This window comes from Schistocerca cancellata, chromosome 10 (genome assembly GCF_023864275.1).
Source record: "Schistocerca cancellata isolate TAMUIC-IGC-003103 chromosome 10, iqSchCanc2.1, whole genome shotgun sequence".
In the NCBI taxonomy this organism is placed as follows: Eukaryota; Metazoa; Arthropoda; class Insecta; order Orthoptera; family Acrididae; genus Schistocerca; species Schistocerca cancellata.
Genome location: NC_064635.1, coordinates 31216768 through 31243789, shown reverse-complemented (window position 1 = coordinate 31243789; position 27022 = coordinate 31216768). Strand labels below are relative to the sequence as shown.

Genomic DNA, 27022 nt, shown 5'->3' with positions numbered 1-27022 from the left:
ACCCGACTAAAACAACTGAGCAAATCAGCTGTTGCTGAGCTCTGCCTTGAATGTAATCATGAATTGAAATATGCTGGGACCAGTATTCTGACGCAAATGCCAAGTTTCTGGAACAGCATAGTTAAGTAGTCTATCAGAATACAGATGTCAGAAAACCTAATAAACAGGGATGGAGGTTTCAATTAAATAATGCATGGGGTCTAGCTCTCAGTTTATTAAAATCTCACTAACAAAAGAGCATTAAAGGTCACAGTGGACGCCGGGAATGGAACTCGGCTATAAATAGTGGCGTGAGATGACCAATAGCCCACAGTCTCGTGTAGTCCAGGCAGCAAGTACATGTAATCGCAGAACTCGCAGCACATGATGGGTGGGTCAGTCGTTGCAATATTGTGCAAAAAATGGAAATAACAATTTACCTGAACACACACAAACTCACTATTACTATGAAACGGGTTAGAGCCTGCAAGGCAATTATGCGGGGAACTGGTACTACCATCAGAATATCAATACAAGAGGTGGTGGTGCTTATGTCAAAGTGTGGGAGGCATCGTGTTGGATAGGAATCCAGAGACTCACACCTTTGTTTATACTCAGAGGAACACCGTTAGCAGTCAGAGGTGCAGATATGAGCTGCTCCAACTACAAGTAAGTCTTTCCAGGGATGCAGTTAATTGTAACACCCTGTTTGTGGACAGTAATGATGATCTGCTTTGAACTACCGTACTCAATGAATTTCTCACAGGCTGACATACCCATCACCTGGTTTTGTCAGTGAGGTGTCTGAATATGAATGTATAGAGCAGCTCTTAGATGCATTGAGTGTAGCTCAAGTGCAGCTCATCAGTGGCTGCCAAGAACTTTACCTTGATTTCCTTACAGCTCTTTCTCGGGAATGGAATCCTCTGCCATTAGTGCTCCTGAACCACCTTGCAGAGAGTTCTTTACTGTTCTTTACTGAAGCCAGATTACTGTTAGAGGAGGCAAATGTTTTTAAAGTGAGGTAGTAGGTGAGAAAGAATGAGACAGGGATGTATCTTATGTTGTTCAATCAATGAGAAATTTGAGGATGTGATTTAAGTTCAGTGAGAAAAACAAAAACTTTGAGGTTTAGTTGATAACATTGTAATTCTGTCAGAGACAGCAAAGGACTTAGAAGAAAATTGAATAGAATGGATAGTGTCATGAAAAACAGTTAATAATATGAACATCCAAAAAAGTAAAATGATGGTGGGGAAGTGTAGTGTAGTGTAGTTTAAATTAAATCAGACAGTTTTGAGGGAATTAGATTAAGAAATGGAAAACTGAAGTTATTCCCCCTTTCTGTTTGGGCAACAAAATAACTGACTGTGGCAGAAAGAGAAAGCATATAAAAAAACAAATTGTCTGTAGCACGAAAAGCATATCTGGAGAAAGAGCTACATGTTAACATCCAGTGTAAATGTTAAATGTTAGGCCACTGCTGAAGTTTTTTGTCTAATGTGTAGCCTTGCACTGAAGTGAAATGTGGCCATTAAACAGTACATGCAAGAATAGAATAGAACGTTTTCGGATGTGGTGCTACATAAGAATGCTGAAGATTATATGGGTAGACAAAATAACTAATGAAGAGGTACTGAAGTGGAGTGGGAAGAAAAGAAATTTGATACAATTTAACTCAAAGAAGGGGTAGATTGGTGCCATATACTGGGGCATTAGAGAATAGTTAATTTGGTGTGTGTATATATTTTTTTTTTGGGAGAGGGGGGGGGGGGTGAGAAAGGCTTGGTTAATATTGTAAGCAAGTTCAAGTGGGTATAGGGTGCAGTACCTACATAGACATAAACAAACTTGCACAGTATGTACTAGTGTGGAGAGCTGTATAAGATCAGTCTATCGACTGTAGACTGAAACAGCAGCAGCAGTTCTTTTTTCAAGGATTCATATCTTTAATACCAGAACATCCCTAATTACATGTTTTTAAACCTATTGCATGCAGTACTTCACATGGTTAAGTCCTAATCATGTAGACATCACAAACATTTGGACACTATTTTAGCTCGGTACTAATTTACATGGAAGAGCCAAAGAAACTGGTACACCTGCCGAATGTCATATAGAGCCCCTGCAAGCACTCAGAAGTGCCTTAACATGATGTGGCATAGACTCGACTAATGTCTGAAGTAGTGCTGGAGGGAATTGGCACCGTGAGTCCTGCAGGGCTGTCCATAAATCCAGAAGAGTACGAGTGGTTGGAGATCTCTTTTGAACAGCATGTTGCAATGCTTCCCAGATATGCTCAGTAATGTTCATGTCTGGGGAGTTTGGTGGCCAGTGGAAGTGTTGAAACTCAGAATAGTGTTCCTGGAGCCACTCTGTAGCATTTCTGTATGTGTGGGGTGTCGTATTTAGACAGGATGCTTACGTGTCATCTGTCAGAGTCCTGTCTAGACGTATCGGGGTCCTGTATCACTCCAACTGCACACACCTCACACCATTACAGAGCCTCCACCAGCTTGAACAGTCCCCTGCTGATATGCAGGGTCCATGGATTCCTGTTTCCAGTCATCAACAGTCTAGTGTCGATGTTGACAGGCCCAGGTGAGGCATAAAGCCTTGTCACACAATCAAGGGTATGTGAGTGGGGCTTCAACCCTGAAAGCTCATATTGATGATGTTTTGTTGAATGGTTCACACGCTGACACTTGTCGATGGCCCAGCATTGAAATCTGCATCGATTTGCGGAAGGGTTGCATTTGTGTCATGTTGAACGATTCTCTTCAGTCATTGTTGGTCCCATTCTTGCGATGATATTGGAGATTTGATGTTTTACCAGATACTTGATATTCACAGTACACTCGTGAAATGGTCGTACGGGAAAATCCCCACTTCATCACTGCCTCGGAGATGTTGTGTTCCATAGCTCGTGTGCCGACTTTACATCTAAACTCACTTAAATCTTGAAAACCTGCCATTGTAGCAGCAATAACCGATCTAACAATTGCACCAGACACTTGTCTTGTATGCACTGCATTGGAATATGCCTGCCTAAACCGGTTTCTTTGGCAATTCAGTGTATTACCAACATTGTCTAAAACATAGTGATAGCTACCCCATCAAAAATGTGTCCTGTGTCTAATTGATTTTTTTTCACTGTAGGTAATAGCAGAGGAAATGTAGGAAAAGGAAAGTTAATAGCTGGGTGGAAGAGAGAATGGCCATATAGTGTGGTGAGAATTACAGAGATTTGGGTAGTTTCATAAAACATCTGAAAGGGGACAGAAAAAGCAAGAAATGTTTCTTGTTAGCCCCTTTGAGCTGGACAAAATCAAAGGTACAAGCAACAGTAATTAGGATGAAGGAAGTAAGAAGTGTTGTGATCAAAGCAGCTGCTGTGCTTATACAAAGGATGGTAGTCCAGAATGACTATTGTCATTCAGGAAGGAAGAGGAGATACCAAAATATTGAATTCAGATTATATTTATTTGGTGTCATAATGAGGAGAGTTATCATGAACTATGTAATTGCTGAGATAGTAGACTTACAGCCCATGGGGTGAACTTGACAGGGAGAGTAACTGCATACAGTGTAGAACCATAGCAACTACAGCCAGTCCCCTGATTTCCTGAGGAGATATGAAATACAAGCACTGTACAAAATGAAGAAATTTGATGCTGATACGGAGGACAGGAAAGCATGTGGTTGTCAAAAGGGACATGTTATTTTAGAATACGTTTGAACTTGATGCCTGCCAACATTATTAAGTAGCAGTATTGCAATACTGTGTGAACTCTTTCAAAACTCTGAATATTCCGAATGGTTAAACAGAGTGGCCAACTTGGCACACTTTATTCATTGCTGTGATAGACTAGAAAATGAAACTTGTTAGACAGCTCAACAACTACAAACAAGTGTTCCAGGAGCTCGACTTTATGAATGACAGGTTTAATGTTGGGCTACGTGGAGTGTGATAGCTGACAGAAATTGACATATGAAGCTAATTAATCTGGTATAAAATTAAATGTAACACAGACAACGTTCCCACCCTCCACTGCAAGGGAGGGGTGGGGGAGGGCTAATAGGGCATGAGAAAATTCCAAATTTTAAATCTGTAGGTAATAATAAGTAGCTACAAGAACATTTCTGAGAATTTTTTGTCAACCCCCCACATGTAGTTTGTAAACTTAATGGTTAGGTTCTCAGCAAGTCTACTTACATGAGGTTCTCAGCAAGTCTACTTACATGAATATTACAGTCTATCTATCCCGCCTTGAAGAACATTAGGGTATGTGGAACAAATATGTAAAGAATATATTGTGACATTCACTATAAACTGTTGGTATTTGTGCGGCATGTTCACTATTAGCAAAATATTAATAACATTATTAGTTCCAATATTTGAAAAAAAATAGCCATTGTTGTTCTATATTTATTCTTACACCTAACAGTAGAGGTCTTCCTTTATGGATAGAAAAGCTCCTACTTTCAAACACATTATTTCTTTTGCAATTACATTTCTAAAACAACTGTTTAGTGTGAGCTGCTGCCAAAGTAATAAAAGCAGATATGTTTAGTTTGATGTAAATGGAAATAACAATTTGTGAGTTATCCCACAATGTACAATCTAGCAGAGGTTGCTAACTGTGATTCCCAACTATACAATCCAGAGATTCGGGTACTTACAATGATGGTGATTTAACAGATGTGTCTTAACGCTTATTGTGATGAGAACAGTGATTTGAATATAGTGACAAGCTGTTGCTGATATCTGTGCAACAGTATCATGTTTCCTTTTGAATTTAGAACAAGTCTATGAACATTGTTTTGTCATGTACTGCAATTGCATATTTACCATTTCGTCTGAAATTTGTTCTTATTGTTGGCCATAACAGCTTTGAACAGTTAATTTTCTGAAGACCACTGTAGAAAACATTAAAATTAGCCTACATTACATTCAGTAGTAACATTTCAGGTCGTTCATATTGCTGATTGTAGTAGCATAGTTATTTTAATCAAATTAGCCACATTAATCTCAGAAATTCTGACTTAACTTGAATTAAAATATGCAAAATTTGCTGCTATCCTTGTGTTTGTGGTGATATAGGGAAAGATGTGTACAAATATCAAGTATGGTCACAGTAATTTCAGCTACAGTCTGTAGAAATATTCTGAAGAATAAGTAGTGGAATGAAGTTAAAATAGAAAATAATAAATACAGGATGTTTTACAGTAGCATGTATTGTTTACACATATGTCATATCCTCACAGAATAAGTCTGCATAAGTACACGTGAAAGACTTACAATTAAAATTAATACCAAGGTCTTCTGTAGTCAAAATCAAAACCTCAATTTTCAAAGGCAGTTATGGCAGTAGTATCTATTAACATTGAAAGCATATGTACATGAAGGAAACTGTACTATCAAACATTTATTTGAGATGAACTATGACTATCTATCAGAGCTCCAAAGAACGAGATAATTTGGGGACCAAAATAAATGGTCTGCAGTAGTCACTTGTAGGCCAAATGTGCAGTATTAACTAAACTGGGACTTAACTTCATATCAAGAGGTTTGATATGTGATGAATTTGAAAATATGGTCAATGAGTGTAAGCCTGTTTTCAAGTAGGAGGTAGTGGCCTATAGACTCTTAGTAATTAGGACTAGCAGGCTGAAGGTACACCTAGAGCAAGGACACTGTGTGGGATTGAATGTCCAGTACATTTAAGTCTGTTGGACCAAATAGAAATGAGCAAGAGATACTTACTGATGGATGTAATAACGTTGGTATGAAATTATAATCATTTGTTTGAGGCGTTGAGTCAGATGTAAGTAAAATTTTATTCTTTACATGCTTATTCTGTCTTAATGTAACAACCAGAAAAAATGTATGTATTTATTTGAAAAACTTTGGTCAAAATCTAGAAATACATGTTAGTGACCTCTTTAGTGTTTGTAGCTTGTTATCCATGTGCTCTCCTTTCTTATTTTTGTTTTATGAAGGCAGTCAGCTGTTTCATTATTTTAATATACACCCCCCCCCCCCCCCCCAAATTCTTCTTGATATGTTCATATATTATTCTCCAGTTGTCTCTGCAGGACAGTGGCTTAAAAACAGATTTTACATCATAACTAGTTGCAGTGTAATACAGTATCTATATACTACTTGCTTCAAGTTTAGGTTTCTCATCATTGGGTACATGTCTTTTACATCTCATCATTTGATGTGTTTGTTTTACTTACTCTTATTTTGAAATTGTAATTGTCAAGGGAGGGGACTATAAACAAATACACCGGTAACATTGCTCCAACACATGATGTACTTTGTTTAAAATAATTTTGTGATAACAATAATGGAAACTCCTGAATGGAATAATTCATAAAATAAAATAAAGGAAAGGCAACCAATAAATCCATAACTGACTGATATCTAGCACACAGAAATACACAACAGTAAACAGAGTGTTTACTAGCTTTCGAGCTCTTGCCCTTTCTCTAGTAAAAGTACACACATTCACACACAGACATGCAAATGCACACAGCTAAGCTGTGATAAGTGTGTCGGCAAGTAGAGTGGCAGGTGCCAGCCAATCGCAGTTCTTTTTCCTAGCACAGTGCTTTCACTGTGTTGCTCGATTTGGTTACCTCAGAAACAGATTCATTTTCCACTTTCCCCATCATCTTCAGTGTCATTCTAGAGCACATCATCTTCACTGCTATCCAGAATATTTGAAATACAACATTTCTTGAATGATTTTACAATTGTTAATGTTTTAGTGCTTTTTCAGGCAGCTGAAACGCAGTGTGTAATAATGTGGGGTGCAGCACGCTTAATTTTTCCTGTTGAAGTCAGTTCACAGTTTGGTTTGCGAAACAATTTTTCTTACTGTTCCTGAGTGTAACCTTTGAAAGGCTTATTTATACTAATGTCCAGTGGTTGTAACACGGAAACCATTCCTCCAGGAATAACAGCAAGGTCACTGGCTAGGTTTGTATCTTTTGCGGTGTCTGTGAGATGACCACAAGATGCACTGATAAAAAACATTGATGGTAGCTTGGAAAGCCCACCAGGATGAAATTTGCATATGTTCTGGACCCAGTCAAGCATTAAAATTTCAGTCACCCATCACTTCTCTTGATTTTGAACTGTGATATAATCAGGGAACAGCTTTTTATTTTTAGGTGTCTTGAGGGTTGTTTCCTGCTTGAAGAGTAAGAAAGGGGGAAATTTGCATCCATCTGCTGTGATTTGCCAGCATTATAGTCAGCACTGTTTTTACACCCTGATGTTTTGATGGTAACTTCTCTTGTCACCATCTCATCAGTCGTGCAATTATGTTGCATACCAAATCAAATTGGCATCTCATCAGCATTACCTATTTGGCCCATCGAAAAATTCTTCTCTTTCTGAAGTTTGATGACATACAGCTGAAATTCTTGAACTTTTTATTCAGAAGCCAGTTTGTTATAACTGTTTTACCACATTTTAAAGATAAGCCTGACCATATTATAAAGTGAACAACCCATCCACAGATAGCCATGGTATATTTAGAACACCAGCCACCTCTTTTGCTTTGTTTGTCATGGTGTCACTAGTCACAGGATGCCCATTCTTCTTCCTTTCATGTATGAATTCCAAAACTTTTACTTTAGTGTCAGGATATCTTCTCCTGTGGAGGTTCAATGAATATCTTTCTAATAGCGGTAGTAACAAATAATGCCAATGTCTGTTTCTTTCATAAATGAGCATTACTCTCAGATATATTGAACTCTTGTCCCACCATCTTATTACCATATTTTTCAGCATAAAGAATTACTTTACACTTGTGAAAGTAGCATCATATACTGTTTTTTCTCTGTTTGCCTTCCATTTCATGACAACCTAATGCAAACATACTACACATTAATTGACCAACAATAATGTAGCAAAGTTCAGAATTAAAGCAATGAATTTTAACATAAGGAACAATACTTAAATTTGATTGATATTGTTGGTGAACAATGGATTCCAGTTTGTACATGAATGTAATGCACCATTGAATCTTATGTGCATCCCAATTTTGAATCCTGCACATAAGTAAAAAAGTGCACCCTAGATTTGCATAATAATAAATTACAGCATACACAGATGTGTTTAAGCTGTCATTCTTCCCATGCTCCAAATGTAAATGTAACAGGAAGAAACCCAATACGTAGTACAACGGAAAGTACCCTCTTCCATACACTCCACAGTGGTTAACATTGTAACAAGTTAATTCCATTTTGTTCTGTTTTCATGGATTTTGTTTCCCAATTTATATATGTTCACTTCATTCCTAATTTCATCATTTTCAGTTCACTCTAATGTTGTATGTCATTTTATTACTTTCAAGAATCTCATTTCTGCAGCCTGAATTCTCCTCTCTTGTTTATGTCTGACCCATAACTTACTTCTGTACAAAGAAGTAGGAGTAGACACGGTTTTACAGAATTTTAATTCTCTATCTTTCCATGTTTTCGTTTATGGGAACCAGTTGATTGTTCCCCATATATTTCAGAATACTGCTTGTTTGATCTCTCTGGCTCTGTCACATTCATACATCATATTCTGTATAATTCAAGTATTTCACTTGCAGTGCCATTTCATTATCAATAGCAGTTTTTGATCTTTTGGTGTCTTCTTCCTTATAAGCCACATTTTTTAAAATTATTATTTACCTTTTTATATTTCAAGGTTGGAGTCTTTACATATTCTGCTCAACAAATAAATTCCTTTCATAGGTCATCTGCTTTGGAGAAAAGTGTGGAACTGTCTGCACAATAAAAGTTAAAATAATTTGTTGGCTATACTAGAATTTTTGCTGTTTGAAATTGTCTACTGACTAGTTCACCTGTATATTTGTGAATTTATCAAATATCTGACTGAGATTTTCCTTTTTATACAGTGACATACTGCTTTGTAGCTTTACAGAGAAGTAGCGAGGAGCGGCTAGGCTTACAGATACATGCACAGTGCTGCTTAAAGGCCGTGACACGTGTTGGGATGCCCAGCAGGAATGAACCTGCGTACGGCGAGCAATGCCGGGGCGCAGGGCTCCCCGACAAGCGACTACGTGGATGAGGGCAGCTGCTGCTCGACCGGAGAGCCCCCTGCCAGCGACTCGAGCGGCTGCTCCTCCAGTGGGCGCTCGCCTGCCAGTCCCGGCTCCGCCATTGCCGTAGCTGCCACCGCCACTGCCACGGGCACCACCCCCGGCACCACGCCCGTAACGGGTGCAGCCGCTGTCGCTGTGATGGCTGCCCGCGGCAAGCATCCGCAGCATGTCCCCTATGACCCTCTGGTAAGTGTGGGCTTAGTTTTTTAATCTTTCACACTTATCGGTTGTACGTGTAATTGGGGGAGAGGGTGGAAAATAAAGCAGCAGAGTTACAAGACTGGTTTGATAAACTTGGAGGGGAAGAAAAAATTTCCATAAACAGCTAACTTTACCTCTAGCCATAGTCTATTTTCAGGAAAATATACTTGGTCCATCAATTCTCCAGCTTTTTCATCATGTCAGAAAAATTGGTTCTGTCAAAATGCAAAATACTCATTGATTGCAACCATTACTTCCTCATTTGATGAAAATTTCTTCCCAGCAAACCAAAGTTTCAAGTTATGAAACATGAGGAAGTACATTGAGGCTAAGTCTGGTGAATAGGGTGGATGAGTGGATGAGGAGCCAATTCATGCACTTTCACCAAAATTATCAGTGATATGTGGGGTGGTGCATTGTGTTGAGGGTTTGGCGTGTGTGTGTGTGTGTGTGTGTGTGTGTGTGTAGTCACCACCTTATCAGCTAACAAAATGCCATCTTTGGTGCACTTTAACCAGCTTTTGTCAATTGTTTTGACTACTGTTTTAAATATAGTGTGTTATGGTGGATCCAGGTTTCATCAACAGTGACAAACTGGAGCAAAAAGTCTTGCAGTTTGCAATTAAATATCACCAGACATTGTTTTGAAATGTGCCAGATGAGTTTTTTGTCAATTGTGAGCAATCTTGACACCCACCTCACACACAGTTTCTTCTTAGCCAGTTCTCTATGTGGGATATTATGCACACATTCATTTGATGTGCCTACAGTCTCGGCAATCTCATGAATTTTTATTCGGTGGTCTTGTATTACTGTATCATGGATTTTGTCAGTGGTTTCCTTTGTGGTGCCTACAGTTGGGCAGCTGGAGTGCGCTTCAGTGCTTGTCTGACCACGGTTAAACTCTAATCCAAAAGTGAATGGTCTTCAATGATGGTACAGTGTGTGAACTTAACCCAATTCTGCTTTGATTTTTGTGGCAGTCAAAGCCTTCAAATACAAATGTTTAATAACGCCACAGAACTCGGTTATCTCGATTTTCAATTACAATTGACACCCTGACCAATTCAGGCAGGTGTATGATGTAAATTGTTGAAATTTGTTACACGATCCTCCGAATAATCAAGCTTACCAGCCGTGAAGGCGCAACAAAAACATACCATTCTTTCATGGAAATTTACTAGACTCATCAGACCACCCCCGTACGAATTTGAAAATTGCACAGATGAGTCTTCCATATGGAACACAATTTTACTCGGTCCCCTATGTGTTCTAAGGGTTGAATCATTTTCATTGGTTGAATTACATTACATTTATTTTTGCATTTTTAAGCACACATTAATTCTCACAAATTAAAAGTGAATATAACAGTACCTCATAAACTTGTCGCAAACCCAATGAAAGAGCTAAGAGGCAAACTCATAGTGTCAGAGTGTCTTGGCACATTCAGTTTTAATGCCACCATGCACCTGTGTTTTATTACAGAATGTGATTCATTATATGGTTTCAGATCTGAAACTCCACTCTTTCTTATCATCTCCAATATTCCATCTCCAATATTCAGTAGGCTTTATTTGTTCAGTAACATAATTAACTTTCACCGCCATGAACATGGCTGTCACATTTATTAGATGTAACAGCAGTAGCAGTAAGTATAGAAATTGAGACCCTCACAATCTGTTGTCAGCTCTAAAACTTGTACATAACTATTTGAGTATCACATGTCCAATAAGTTAAATATATCAGTTACATTATGACAACACAGTACATTTACCTTTTCTATTTTCATTCATTATGTCATATGGCATCACTTTCTGTGTGCAAAAGTGTTTGTTGCACCTAGGTGTCTAATTAGGAGAATGTGTGGTGTCCATATTAGAAACTCTTGTTGACAGCTCTCCAAACAGTGGAGCATATTGACAGCTGCCCTGCAGTACATTTATTTCCTTCTGGAATTTATTGTCAACAGTCAGTCACAATCTGGAAACATTGCAACATACATAAATATAATTCTAGAAACATGTGGAAGGTATAGCGAATAGATCTGGTCTCCAAATTTCATCTGAAAAGAAAAAATTAATGACAAATATAAAAAATGCACTGAAACGTGAAGAAATACAAATAGGTAACACAGAATGAGTTAGCAAATTTAAGTACCTTGGAGAAACTACTCAGCAGAATGGCCTAGAAAAATTTGCAATAGCTGTAAGAGTTAATAAAATGGTTTTTTCAAAAATTATCAACAACAAGTAATGTGTAAAATGGTGTAAACATTGGTGAGACCAGAATGTTTATGAACATGTTAATGTTTAAAAGTGAATTGTAAGCTGGGGACAAAGTAAAGGAACTTGAAAGACAGAAGAAATGAACTGAAAGAAGTATCAACAAACAACTGGAAATAACAGAATGAAACTTTTTAAAGAATAAAATACTAAATTTAGAATACTTTTAATGCAGAAGAAATAAGAAATCTCTAATATGGACAGAAGGAAGGAAAATAAAGCATGGGGAGAAGATCAAGGAGCATGGGAAAAATAGGAAAAAGCAGAGGAACTACAGTGGTCCTAGTAGGTCAGAAACAGGAAGGAGAAATGACTTACACTGTCAGTCACTCAGCGTAAGTGAGGCACAGAATGGAGGGATGTTTTTAGTGGTAATAGATACTTCACATTACTGGGTAAGTGATCAAGACTAATACATGATAAAATTATTTCAGTTTTTGTTTGAAGTTAATGTCTTCGTGACAACTACTCCTGCTCGGTAGGATATGGTCTGTTCACACCAATGGGACCATCACCTATGTTCAACATAGGCATATGTAACAACTGATGGACTGCAGGTGACAGCACTAACAGGGGGGAGTATATAAAGCTAGTTGAGAGGGATATAGAGAACAGAGCGGTCACAGCCGTAGTGTGGAATCAGATATATTTGTCTGACATCCAAAACGGTATGATCATTGACTTTCAGGTCAAGTGTGGAAGCTGTTTCTGAAGCAGTTAAGTTTAAACTGTTTACATGTTGCTGTGGTTAAAGTGTTCCGTGCACAGTAGAATGGTCCTATCCAAAACCATCACTGAGGCAACTGTGGTACACAATAGGCTGTAGATGACAGGGGTGAATGACCAGTTGACAATCTGTGGGGCCACCTTGATCTGGCTGTTCACACCCTGGATCTTGAACTGAGAAACCTAGTGCAGCTGGACATGGCACTGGAGTCAACATGGCTCCACATCCTTGCCAGTAACTTCCAGAACATCACTGACTCTTTTCTCGCAGATCCATGCTGCAGTGGTTATTTAGGCTTTTGACAGGTGGTCACAGTCACGTCAATGTGACTGGACCATGTAGGAAGTGAGACACTAAAAGTGATAGCTGAGTGCTGCTATTTGCACAGCAAAATAACTGGTGCTGCAGAAGTAAAGAAGGTATAAATTGCAGACTTGGATTAGCAAGTAAAGCTGTTGTAAAAAAAGAAAAGAAAGAAATGAGAGAGACCCACTAGCATTAAATATACATTGAAGCACCAAAGAAACTGGTATAAGCATACATATTCAAATACAGAGATATGTAAACAGGCAGAATACGGTGCTGCAGTCTACAATGCCTATATAAGACAACAAGTGTCTGGTGCAGTTGTTAGGTTGGTTACTGCTGCTACAATGGCAGGTTATCAAGATTTAAGTTAGTCTGCACATGGTGTTATAGTCAGCACACGAGTGATGAGAGACAGCATCTCTGAGGTAGCGATGAAGTGGGGCTTTTCCCATATGACCATTTTGTGAGTGTACCGTGAATATCAGGAATCCGGTAAAACATCAAATCTCCGACATTGCTGCACCCAGAAAAAGATCCTGCGACAATGGGAGCATTTGTGTTGAGTTAAAATTTTGTTCCACCCTGGACTCCGAATATAGGTGTCTGCTTTTTTGTGGGTATCTGGGTGGTGTTCTATGAAGTTTGGTTACAGGAGGGAGGTACCAGCAAAAGTGACACTGTGAGGGCAGTACGTGAGTCTACATCTACATCCACATTTATACTCCGCAAGCCACCCAACGGTCTGTGGCGGAGGGCACTTTATGTGCCACTGTCATTACCTCCCTTTCCTGTACCAGTCGCGTATGGTTTGCGGGAAGAACGACCGCTGGAAAGCCTCCGCGCGCGCTCAAATCTCTTTAATTTTACATACGTGATCTCCTCGGGTGGTATAAGTAGGGGGAAGCAATATATTCGATACCTCATCCAGAAACGCACCCTCTCGAAACCTGGACAGCAAGCTACACTGCAATGCAGAGCGCTTCTCTTGTAGAGTCTACCACTTGAGTTTGCTAAACATCTCTGTAATGCTATCACGCTTACCAAATAACCCTGTGACGAAACGCGCCGCTCTTCTTTTAATCTTCTCTTTCTCCTCTGTCATCCCGACCTGGTACGGATCCCACACTGATGAGCAATACTCAAGTATAGGTCGAACGAGTGTTTTGTAAGCCACCTCCTTTGTTGATGGACTAAATTTTCTAAGGACTCTCCCAATGAATCTCAACCTGGCACCCGCCTTACCAACAATTAATTTTATATGATCATTCCACTTCAAATCATTCCGCACGCATACTCCCACATATTTTACAGAAGAAACTGCTACCAGTGTTTGTTCCGCTATCATATAATCATACAATAAAGGATCCTTCTTTCTATGTATTCGCAGTACATTACATTTTTCTATGTTAAGGGTCAGTTGCCACTCCCTGCACTGAGTGCTTATCTGCTGCAGATCTTCCCGCATTTCACTGCAATTTTCTAATGCTGCAACTTCTCTGTATACTACAGCATCATCTGCAAAAAGCCGCATGGAACTTCCGACACTATCTACTAGGTCATTTATATATATTGTGAAAAGCAATGGTCCCATAACACTCCCCTGTGGCACTCCTGAGGTTACTTTAACATCTGTAGACGTCTGTCCATTGAGAACAACATGCTGTGTTCTGTTTGCTAAAAACTCTTCAATCCAGCCACACAGCTGGTCTGATATTCCGTAGGCTCTTACTTTAACAGGCAACAGTGCGGAACTGTATCGCACGCCTTCCGGAAGTCAAGGAAAATGGCATCTACCTGGGAACCTGTATCTAATATTTTCTGGGTCTCGAACAAATAAAGCAAGTTGAGTCTCGCATGATTGCTGTTTCCGGAATCCATGTTGATTCCTACAGAGTAGATTGTAGGTTTCCAGAAATGACATGATACCCGAGAAAAAAACATGTTCTAAAATTCTGCAAGAGATCGATGTCAGAGATATAGGTCTGTAGTTTTGCGCATCTGCTCGACGACCCTTCTTGAAGACTGGGACTACCTGTGCTCTTTTCCAATCATTTGGAACCTTCCGTTCCTCTAGAGACTTGCAGTACACGGCTGTTAGAAGGTGGGCAAGTTCTTTCACATACTTTGTGTAGAATCGAATTGGTATCCCGTCAGGTCCAGTGGACTTTCCTCTGTTGAGTGATTTCAGTTGCTTTTCTATTCCTTGGACACTTATTTCGATGTCAGCCATTTTCCAGATAGCTCGGTCATAAGAGCACTGCCTGTGAAATGTGATGAAATGTGAGATTTCAGCTTAGAGACCCACTTTGGTTCACAGTTTTAACATGCGGGGAAGTTTCAAGATGGTACAGACACCACTGTGATGTGAGTGAGTGACTGTGGGAACTTCAAAGTTATTTCAGTTTTTTGGTAGCATTAGTGTTTGTTTCCTAGGAGCTCCTACATGTATGCACTTATTATCCATTTTACAGGTTCACATTAATTCCAAACCCCCTTATTCCTTTTCCTGCCTCATCTTCATGGCGATCGAGGACTCTCCGGGCCACGCACTACCGGTGAAGGAGATCTATGCTTGGATACTGGATCACTTCCCGTACTTCAAGAATGCACCCACTGGATGGAAGAATAGTGTGCGGCACAATCTCTCTCTCAACAAATGCTTCCGGAAGGTCGAGAAGGCACCAGTGAGTAACATAATTTATTTGTTCCTTGTTCAGCACTGATGTTTCACATTTACAGTATCTCTTTTGAGAGCTAGAAGACAGGTATTTTAAATAATGTAACTGTATGATGTAGAATGCTCCATTGAAGTAATTACACAAATACGTATAATATTTAATGATAAATGAAACAAGACCACATCTCATCTAAGAAATAAGCAAACACTGGGTGAGTGATGAACAGAATGTTGTTGTTCTTATTTATTTATTTTTTAATCTTGATAAGTGAAGAGCCACAACAGCTGTTACATGATCCTTTTAACATGACGACCAGTTTCACAGTTTATAGCTGCATTTTCAACTTAAAGTGAAGGTAAGGTTCTTCAATTTTTCAGTTTCTTTTGGTTAGTCTGTTTCTCTATATCTGATACCTCCAACATGTCTTTTACTGCTTGCTATATTTTTCCCATTTTTTTCTACTCAGATGTGTACATGAAGACACAGCTATGAGCTGTGAAACTGGTCTTCACAGACAGCTGTGGTTACCCAGAGTATAAAGTGTTCCTCTTTTTTTTTTTTAAATAATGGAATTGACATTCCTTGTCACATTTTAATTTGTGTAAACAGATAATTGGTTTTTGCATCGCACCCATTTTCAGATTGTGCTTCAGAAACTTGGCTGAGGTTGAATTCTACAGTGTACGTAAATATAAGTGTTATTGTTCTCCTCTGAAGCTCAAAGTGACGTGATTTTGTGTTACTGTTTTGTCTTTGTCAAAGAGTTACAAGCACATGAGAGTTGTACAATTTTAATCACTTGGCCTCTATGAAGGGATAAATATAACTTAAAAACCTACCATTCTTTATGTCCTCAAGTCTTCAGCCATTACTATTCACTGTAGATAATCAGCAAAAAGGGCATATTTTTAAACCAGAGTCTAAGGAACACCCGACACATTTGTTCATACCCTGCAAGTCATCTTAACAGTGTGAGGTAGAAGGTATAGCGTGTACTGGTTTCACTTCCCGTCCATTTCTCATGTTCAGTTTATGAACTGTGCACAGGAAGATTGACTGTTGGCGAGCCTCTATATCAACTTGAACTTAGATTTTTATAGTCGTGATAATATTGTGAGAGGCAGATAGTAGGAAGTAACGTCTTTTGACTCTTCTTAGAATATACATTCTCAGCGTTGAACAATAAACCTCTCCATGATACACAGTGCCTCTCTCAGATAAGCTATGTTATTTGTGCATGAATTACATTTGCATAGTATTCTTCTAATAAAGCTGACGGACAGCTGCCTTCCTTAAATTATCTTCGAGCTGTGATTTCGCCTTAAATCAATACACACAAGTATCTCGAGGACCTAGAAATGTCACACTTCAGACTGTTCTCTATTATAATCACCAACAGTGCAAACAGTAATGACTCTTTCTGTCTGTTTACATTCAGTACGTTACATGTGTCTGCGTTAACGATCAACTGTCAGTTGCTGCACCAGGTGACAATACTCTGTGGGTCTTGCAGCATTAAACTTTGTTTTCCTGGAATTATAATTTCAGTAAATAACAACCCCTGTGAGCATCATCATTTAGTCTTCTCGTGTCAATCTGGTTTATTTTATGTATTTTATGAACATTAATAATCAAGTGACATACCCTGTAAGTATATTTGAAATTATTTCAGCATGTGATGTCCATTCAAGTTTTATTGTGGCTATTATAATTTGTCAAAATGTATGTAATTTAGAAAATATTGATCATATAACGAGAAATCAGGATTGTTACCTGGCCCAGTGATTATCAGTTTTTTGTCACCCCCTCCCCGCCAACCACCCTTGCACTCCCCCCCACCCCCCCCCACCCCCCCACCCCCCCAAAAAGTATTCTGGAGAAATAGCAGAATGATTCTTAAAATGCGACAGATGTAATTTTCAGACAGTACACAAGAGGAGCTAGAGTGCTACTTTAGACACAGGCTACAGTACCTTGTCTGTGAAAATGGAAAAGTCATCCGGGAAGCAAGTTCTCTCCGAGTTCTGCAGGAGTTAGTTCCGGTCCCACTGTTACTCTCCTTGTATGTCAATGACATCAGTTCTATCCTCCTGTAAATATTGTTTCTGTGTTAATGACTTCTGGCTCTACTGCAGTTTCAGATGTAAAGATATCAATACCATCATTGTCGAGACAAATGGTGATATGTCTTTGGTATTAAACCTGGGACTAAAATCCAAATGCAAAGAAAACTGAAATAATTTCCTATTTTATAATGAAATACTGAAATTAATTTGTTCTTAATCATGTGAACATTTGCCTCCTGGGTATCCCAATACTGTATGAAAAAAAGGTGAAGAACTTGGATGTAACTTTGGATGACAACCTCATCTGGGCAGAAAATACCACTGGCCTGTGCAGAAAGACTTCTGCTTGTCTCTCTGCCTTCCAGAACTGACAAGAGTTGTCGAGATCAGAAAATTTGGTCATATCCCTTGTAGAGATTCCTATCATTCTAAGCTTGTCCACTTGTGACTTGCCCGTGGCAGTTATCAATTGCAGCTTTATTAATGAAGCCACCTGTTTAGGATGATTAATCATGTTCAGCTATTTTAATGTGGACAATTACGAACTCATGGCAAAGGGTAAGCCACCAACCTTCAATTTTATGTGGATTGTAACACAAGCTATTACCTTCTAAGCTGCTGCAAGTCAGATGTAGCATGTCAGTGTTACATAATGGGTTGTATGTATCAATAAAAAAAAAAAAGAGATTATTCTCTGGAGAAGATTCTCAGAGCGAAAGACTGTTCTCTGAGAAAGTTCTCAATTTGATATGAATAAAAAATTCAGAGGACCTTATCTGACGGGAGAGTTCTTTCTCACAAGCTCTCCTTCTTCTTGAGAATTTTCTCAGTTTGCTTCGTCCATCATCTCCAGCACAGTACACTTGTGTAATTGTACTTTTCATTCAGCTTTCTCAAACAATGGAACTACTCAGTGTTAAAGTATGGAACCAGCATCAGTGTGTTCTGAAACAGTCACACTACATTTCTATTTTGGTTTTACATGCAACAACAGACAGTTGGTGAAAATGCATTTTCTGATTATGGTTCTGAATTTTCTGTGTATGTGGAAACTTTTTTGGTAATAAATTTAGGAGAACACATTATGTGAACAAAGTCTATGCCAAACTGGAAATGTATTAGGGTTTACTAACACAAGAAAGTTTAGGTTAAATATGACGCATAACGATCTACTCGTGCATCAAGTACTTCAGCAGTTGACCATGTGGTTTCTTTACCAAAAATGCAGTACAAGCTGTGTAATAAACTGGTTATTCATTTACCTATCCACCTACTTATTTTTGTTGTTGTTATTATTATTATTATTATTATTATTATTATAAAACTGTATAAACTTCTACAGTTTTTCTCATCAGCATTTCTTCAGGTTACATAACTTCTCTCTCTCTCTCTCTCTCTCTCTCTCTCTCTCTCTCTCTCTCTCTTTTTCTTCCAAGTAACATCAATTCTACCATTTTACTTAAAAAACCTCGATAAAACTTAGCTTCAACAGAACTTGCCCAGCTACGCTACAGGGCTCATTTTAAAAAACTGAGAATGTTTCCACTTGTGAGAAACTTGTCTAGATTTGTGTATATGAAATTAGAGACCATTCCCATTGAGTAACTTCCCTCCACCAATTTACTCAACCTGAGAACATTCTCAGCTGAAGTGTATTCTCTGACTCACTTTATTTCTGCAAACCTGATAATGTGCTCCAAAATTTTGAATATATAGTACATTCTCCGTTATCCCCCCCCCCCCCCCCCCTCCCACGTCCCATACAGCCCAATAACCTGGAAGCTTAGCGGCAAGAGTGTCAGCCAACAGTGCGGCATGTAGAGTTTTTAGTTTGTGTGTTTTGCGCTCCATTCTCAGTGAATGGGCTATAGGTACCGAGTGTCCTAGTTACTGTGATATATCGACGCAGTGATTTTGAGGTGCAGTAATTTAGAAGGTTTTGCCGTGGGCCATGTAAAATTACAGGCTGGTTTCTTTATCTTCGACATGTATTTGTTTTGTCCACACTGAAATTACTAAAAAAAGGTAAATAATCTTCCAAAACTGGTAGAATTATTGGTAAAGGACGTTATAGCAGAGCTGGATTTTTAATTCACTGTGCTGTTATCGTGTTCAGTCCGCCTCCACAGCTGAGTGGGGAACATGGCCGACTGCCATGCTAGGGACCTGGGTTCGATTTCCAGTACTGCTGGGGATTTTCCCTTTCTGGGAGGACTATTGCAGCATGCACTTAGCCCCGTGATGCCAGTGGAGGAGCTACTCGATTGAGAAGTACCAGCTCCAGGTCTGCTGACCTGACTACAGTCGGGAGAGCAGTGCATGACCCCAGGCCACTCTGTACTGCATCTCCGTGACACCATCAGCTGAGGATGACATGTCGGTTGTCCAGGATCGGTTAGCCTGTCTGTGACTAGAAGGGCAGTTATTTCTTGCTCCGTTTCCGTTGTGCATGCCTTGCTTGTCATAAGAATTTGTTTTTTCAACTCTTTTTATCCACTATTTAACAAGTGTTCAGTGAGAATTAAAATTATCTAGAACAGAAAAGTTTTCAGCTATTAATGATACTAATTATTTATTTACTCTTAATAAAAAATAACTATTGGTATTGGTTTCGGTAGCCGGGGAACAGTGATACGGATTGTTTCCACCGTCGGTGAGCGTACTGAGATTTCTTTGACAGTGTGCTTCTGGCTTTCAGCAGAATTTGGGTAAAGGTTCCCTGTGGATGGTTGACCCGATGTACCGACCGAACCTCGTGCAGGCACTTGCGAAGTCGCCCTTCCATCCGTACAGCACCATTGTCAGCAGAACTGCTTCTGTGAAGTAAGTATCCACTGAGGAACACATTCCCATTTTGTGCTGTTCCTTCTGATGTATATGCTACCTTTGTGTGTTGTTTCTAATTTCTGAAGGCAAAGTTTAATGTATACTGCTAAATGGCTAACCTGAGGCCCAGTTGCAGGTTGCCTGTGTAATGTCTTGCAGAGGCAACAAAAATTTAATTTTTTAGTATTTCATACAATATTGCTGAATTTAAATGCTGTCATAATCTACTCATTAAGAGCTTTAATTTTACTTTAAAGATTTAACACAGTAAGTCAAGTGTTAAAGCAAGAAACTGTGTATGTGTTTTGAGTCTGTAACTCGTGGCATGCAAATTACCCAGATTATATTCATCCAGTATTTGAGAATGAGAGCACGTAGTGACTTCCAAAAAAACTTTGCACAAAATTTGAAGCATTTATGAAACTTTTTCTTGCTGGGCATGGCGGTTTACTGGTTGACTGTAAAGCTTGCCCTCCCTATTCCTTTGGCTGTGGGCACAAGATTGAGGGTCTACTCTGTGACAGGCAGAAGGGGCAGATGCCTCTCCCACCCGCCTCCTACACCCCACCCCACCTCGCCCAGAAACAAAAAAAACTTTACAAACTGGACTCACATCCTGCTCCCACTTTAAAGGCTGAAGTACCAATGCAGTACCAGTTAAAAGAAAGTTAGAATATGTAATGAATATTGACTAGTAGCAAGTGTGTCCTGAGTATTTTTTTGCAAACGTTCACTACTGTTCACCATTCATTCTGAAGTTATCATCATCTCTGAAGTGTAAAAAGAAAATTTGCTTGCCTCTTCCCTAAACTACAAAACAAAAAGATCACCCTCAGGGGCTCAGCATTCGTTTGCTGAGTATGGGCTTGGCAACCCCGCGGTTACTGGGCGGGGAACTGGTAAGTACCGCCAGTCCCGTGTTACTGTAAGCTCTGGGCTCGCTTCAGCGACCACCACTGTATGGTGCAACAGTGGAACGGGAATGGGGATCTTGGCATGACTGGCCAGATGACGAGGGTGGTAAAAACCTCTATAAAAACAAAAAATAAAACCCTTGATATCAAGGTGTGCTGTGCACTGTTGAGTTGGAACAGTTATTAGCGGGCAACCTCTGTGGAACCTGCCACGCCTCAGTTGTATAAGGCTTACCTAAGCACGTGGGGCTCTGAGTAGGTGAACTTTTAGATCCCTGGCTGCTCATGGGACCAAGATGGATCATTCGAAGTCTTCTCTTTCATCTCCCAGTGGAATGGATGGGCCTCTGGTAGGTAACAATAGGTAACAACACCCAATCAAATAAGAGTTCTCCTGACTCTGTCATTTGTAACAGAACACATGCTGTTTCTCGGAATATGTTTATAATAGTTAAAAGAAAAAAGGGCAGTTTTCAAAAACTTCCACCATTTTAAGTACAAAAAGTATCGGAGGGCATTGCTGGAATGTCAAAATCTGTCAAGCGATTGCGAAACGGGACTCTGTTGGTCAAAATGCCCAATTACCAACAAGTAAAGAATCTTCAATAAATTCAATGCCTTGGGGAGTATGCAATTGAAACTGAACTGTACACCACCTTGAACTACAGCAAAGATGTTGTGTCTTGCAGAAACCTGGTTGACATTCCCTCAGAAGAACTGAAAGCTGAATGGTTCCGGTAAGGCATTATTGATGTGCAGAACATTACGAAAAGAGTCGATGGCAGTCTAGTGAAATCGGACTCATTTATACCGACATTCAACAGCATGAAACTTCCAGGGCACGTTAAGGCTGGCTTCCTATGTCTTACAGTACGGCCTTATTTCTCGAACCTGATGCACCGTTTTAAGTGCCAGCACTTTGGGCACACTATTTTCAGATGTAAGGGAGAAGCCACTTGTGGCAAATGTGGGAAGGTCGCCCATGAAGGAGTTGGCTGTGTAACCTCCCCCTCACTTATCGACCTTAATGACAGAGAAAAATTAAACCACGTGTACCTAATGGAAATTTGGGAAAAGCAATTGTCACCGAAGTTAATCTGTCGGTAAAGAGGGAGGAAAGGGTTACATCTAAATGAAAGGAGAAATGCAAATGAAATTGGTGGAAATTAATTTTGAAAAGGGGTAAAGTTAATGAAGAAAGTAAATGTGCGGTCGTTACATTAACGATCAACTGGCATTAATTAGATATTTGAGATTTGGGGAATTTTACAGTCGCTAGTCCTATGGACAACTACTATAATAACTGAAAAAGAAAGGTTAATGCACATATAATTAACACTAAAAGCGTGGCAACTGAAGGTTGTCACATTTTGTGTGAAAACTGAATGTTTGTCAGAAGTAATAAATTTCGCTACACTCTGACTTAATTTAGCAAAAGAGTTAATAAAACCGGAAAATTGAGAGTTAATTTAGTGACTGAAATTAATAGTGAACTTTGCTTCTGAAGCACTATGAAACTAAATAAAATAAGGTTAGTCTTGGGCTACCTCAACAATCGTCTCAAAAGCTACTTGAATCTATGCAATTTAGAAATAAGAGATTTAACTTTGAACTTGAATTAAATGATTTTGAACAATTAACAATAGTAAAATTTAGTACATACCAAGCTGAGCTGCAGTCGCAGGTAAGCTAAAATATGGTAACAAAACTCGCACTCTTAATTTGTGCTTGTGTAATCTAAATATTGTAGCCAGCTATGAATACTTTAACTGAACTTTGAAATTAAAGTATTGAAATGGAATGATATTACTTTAATGCTGGCATTTGAATTGCAATGACACTCTGGTTCATTTCGGAAAAGGAAGGGACCCTGCTTGGTAATGCAATTGGGAGAATGAGCAACAAAGGTTCATGCTAAGTTGCTGTATTTTAGTGATGCAAATGGAACAGTTTGAAAAGCTGAGGGCTGCCATACAGTTCTAAAACTTTACGTGCTTTCAGTCTTCCTTGTTGGTTGCTTGAAGGTTTGAAGTCGTCGATCAAGGAGGTGGTGACAATCACTTATTGTCGGCTGTCGCTGTTGCAGAAGCTGGATGTTGGCGCACCTTCTTCTCGACACAGTCACCAGGCGAAATGGGCTCTTGATGTGTGCCAGCTAATGTTTCCCGTCCGCGACACCATACCAGAAACTATCATAGCAAGTTGAGCACAATTACATGCTGCCAAACCCCGAAAGCGCGGCAACTCGCGGGAGCGTCTCTCACACACCTGCTCCACCGCCCTACTCTAGCCAGACTCTGCTCTGCCCACGCCCCACGCCCCACGCGGCAGAGTTAACACTACCCAAGATACTAAACACTTTGGTTCTCCACATGACCTATTGATTTAATCGTTCGATAGCTTAGTTTTCCCTAGGCAAGACCCAGCGTAAAAATACAAATAATATTTACAAAACAAACCAATTATATATATTACACAAATTGTAAAAAACAATTACATTATATAAAGACACAGAAATGTCATATCTTCAGATAACAAACAAAGGAAAAAATTTATAGTACAATAGATGGAAATAGGAGGATATGCATTTCCGGCGTTACAGCTGTTCATCTTCTGTGATTTGTGTCAACTGCTCTGAGGGTCACCTTGTCCGTAGTAGGGAGTGCAGTGTCTTTCTTGATGAAAGGAAGATACAGGAAATAAAAACAATTAAACATATGTTGCAAGTAGAGTCTAAAAAGATCTATGAGGTCTTGCAGCCCCCTACATTCACTACCTCTTTTGCGTCTGTTATTAAACAGTCATCCCTGAAACCTATCCTGATACACAAATGGAGGTTGCCAGTGTCAGAACTAGTACCTTCGTCTGCCAGTGCACTTGTTCTGCCTAGTTATTTTGAAGCCCATACTTCCGCCCAAGACTGCAGACAAGGCTGTGGTTGCCGCTGTTGTTGAGCTCCCTGCTCCTCCGAAGGTTCAGCTTGGTACTCCATCCAGTGCTGCTGATATTACTGCAACAGTGGTTGTGGCCCCAAAGCCTACTCAGTGCAAAAAGTGCAATACAAAGTGTCATCCTGTAACAGAGACAGGAAATCAACTATCCAATGATGTCAAACTTCTCCTCCTTGATGTCTCTCTTGGTTATTCATCAGAGCAAATGGAACTCGATGTCAGACTGGGGCAATCATCTTGCCCCAATTCTCAGCCGCCTCATATGCTAAGCTCCCTTATCAGGTGGAAAGATAGGATGAAAGTGCAACCCCCTTGATAAATGGCTACCATCCTTCAGTGGGACGTTAATGGGTTCAGGACCCATGTGGAGGAACTGAAGCTCCTAGCTCAGAAAGACCCAGTGTGCATGTTTGCAGGAAACACATTTTATAGCATTTGATGCCTCTGTCCTATGGGGCTATACACTCTTCACAAGGATGACCTGACTGGGGAAAGAGCCAATGGTGACGTTGCTATGTTTGTAAATAACGCACACCACTCCTCTGCTCTCCACATTTCTACTGATCTGCAAGCAGTTGCAGATAAAATTTACATGTGTCAGCGGGTCACATATTGTTTGCTGTATTTACCACCTCCTCATGCAGTAGACTCTGAGGGTCTCGTGGATCATCCGGAATGACTAACCCACCCATTTCTCCCCTTGGGAGACTTCAGTACTCACCATGCCTTATGGTGCTCGACCTCTACTTCCCCTCAGGGTCAGGTTTTGGATACCCTCATGACATCCCAAGAGCTGTGCATCCTAAACACTGGAACTCCCACTTGTTTCTGTGCTGCAACTGGGCCATTCTCGGCCATTGACACCTCTCTCTCTCTCTCTCTCTCTCTCTCTCTCTCTCTCTCTCTGGTCTCCAGTCCTTGCAGTCTTTGTTCAGTGGGACGTCATTGATGACCTTCAGTCGAGTGGCCACTTCCCACTTCGCATTAACTTACTGGACGGAGCACTACCTGAAGAGAAGCCACCAAAGTGGATGGTCAGCAGGGATAGCTGGATGCTGTTCAGCAAGCTGGCCGTATTTGAACATTGCAACAGTGCCCAAAAATGGGTGGACCTCATCACATGCATGATCCATCATGCCACTGACTTCTCCATCCCACATCTTCCGGTCATTTTAGGACATGTTCGTTGGTGGGCAGATGAGTGCCACTTTCAGCAATCCTGGACAGGCATGCGGCTCTTTGACATTTTAAATGCAGGCCAAAAGCAGAAAACCTCAGGATCTGTTGAGTTGCCAGGGCCAAGGCTTAGTGCGTCATTAGGGAGAGTAAGAAAAGATCATGGCAAGCATTCTCGGACTCCATGAACTGTTCCACTTTTATAGGGAGATGTATTTAATTAGTTAACAGGGTGACTGGCTCACCCAAGTTTTTTGTAAGTGGTCAGCCAGTCAAATTTACCTGTGCCTTTCTTTTAGCTCTTCTGTGTTTTGTTTTCTACATGTTTTAATTTCTTTTTAATCTGTTTTAATGCATGCAAGATAGAATGACTATGCAGTCACTTTGAGTGCATGTGTGTGCAACAATTTTAGAGTTTATCTCCACATTTGTTTGTTGTGATAAATGTAAGGGCACTGATGATCTCTATGTTGAGTGCCTGTAAGATCCAAACACACACAAAACAAAAAATACCATCACTTGAAAGTGTTTTATAAATAAGGTAACAGTGTGATCTCTAATCTGTGACCAGGCAAGAGCAAATGCAGATTGTGTCCAAAAAAACAAATAGCTGCAAGAAGTATTCCGTCTGGTTTGATGTGATGCGCCAAAAATTCCTCTCCTGTGCCAGTCTTTTTGTCGCAGGGTGGCACGTTTGGCCTATGTCCTCAATTGTTTGCTGGATATATCTCTGTTTTTCCCCCACAGTTTTTATATTCTACAGCTTTCTCTGTATCATGGAAGATATTCCCTGACATCTTAACATGTGTCATATCATCCTGTCCCTTCTTCTTGTCACTGTTTTTCTCCTTCCTTACCTTATCCGTCCACCTAATTTCCAATGTTTTCTGTGGCACCACATCTCAAACACTTTGATTCTTTTCTCTTTTGATTTTCCCACTGTCCATGTTTCACAACCATACAATGCTGCACTCCAAACATTCATTCCCAGAAATTTATTGCTCAGTAATAATAATAATAGTAGTAGTAGTAGTAGTAGTAAAATGTTTTTTATTCCAGTCTTTGATCACAATATCAATTCAATTGTCAAAGGAACTGATATTGTGATCAAAGACTGGAATAAAAAACATTTGACAGTATTGGATCACTGTTCATATTTGTGACTATGTCGCAGCTGGTGAAAGTGTAGTAGTAGTAGTAGTAGTAGTAGTAGTAGGGGGTAGTATTAGTAGTGTATTAATGTAAAAATTTTGACTGTAATTGTTTTCTAGTCCATAAGTATCATGTTTAAAAACACAATTGTATCATTCCATATTAAAGCTACTGAACATGTCTTAATGTAAGAGGCAAAATGCTTTGGGAACATAAAGAAATGTGGATTGCAGCAAAATAAAAGAATTTCATTCTATAAAAACACACACACACACACACACACACACACCTGCTGTGAACAATGTCCATGTCAACAAACTTGTTATACATACCATATCACATCATTTGACTTGCCTTACATCTGTGTGTATGTACCACAGGTGTCCTTAAGGGTGGTTAGTAGTTGGGCAAGTCCCTCTCCTGCAATCTAGGTTACAGGCTTTTTATACACTACAGAATTCTCATATGTTTCCATGTAAAATTTCTGTGATTCTATTGTAGCATTGATATAAAATTACTGAGTCTATCAGGAAATACTGTGACATTAGCAGTCAATATATAATTTGGGTTTGTTCGGTTGACAAGCTATTCATGGCAAATTGTGCGTCTTCTGTGTCACAGCAGTGA

The 27022-nt window shown here is 39.7% G+C and overlaps 1 protein-coding gene across 1 annotated transcript in view; it reads left to right on the top strand.

The window, feature by feature from the left end:
* Positions 1–27022, top strand: part of LOC126106458 (hepatocyte nuclear factor 3-alpha-like) — a 428368-nt gene that overhangs the window by 379041 nt on the left and 22305 nt on the right. The window contains exons 3-5 of the mRNA XM_049912745.1: positions 9013–9299; positions 15104–15316; positions 20078–20199. Coding sequence (XP_049768702.1) covers positions 9013–9299; positions 15104–15316; positions 20078–20199 — 622 coding nt within the window. The remainder of the gene's footprint in view (positions 1–9012; positions 9300–15103; positions 15317–20077; positions 20200–27022) is intronic.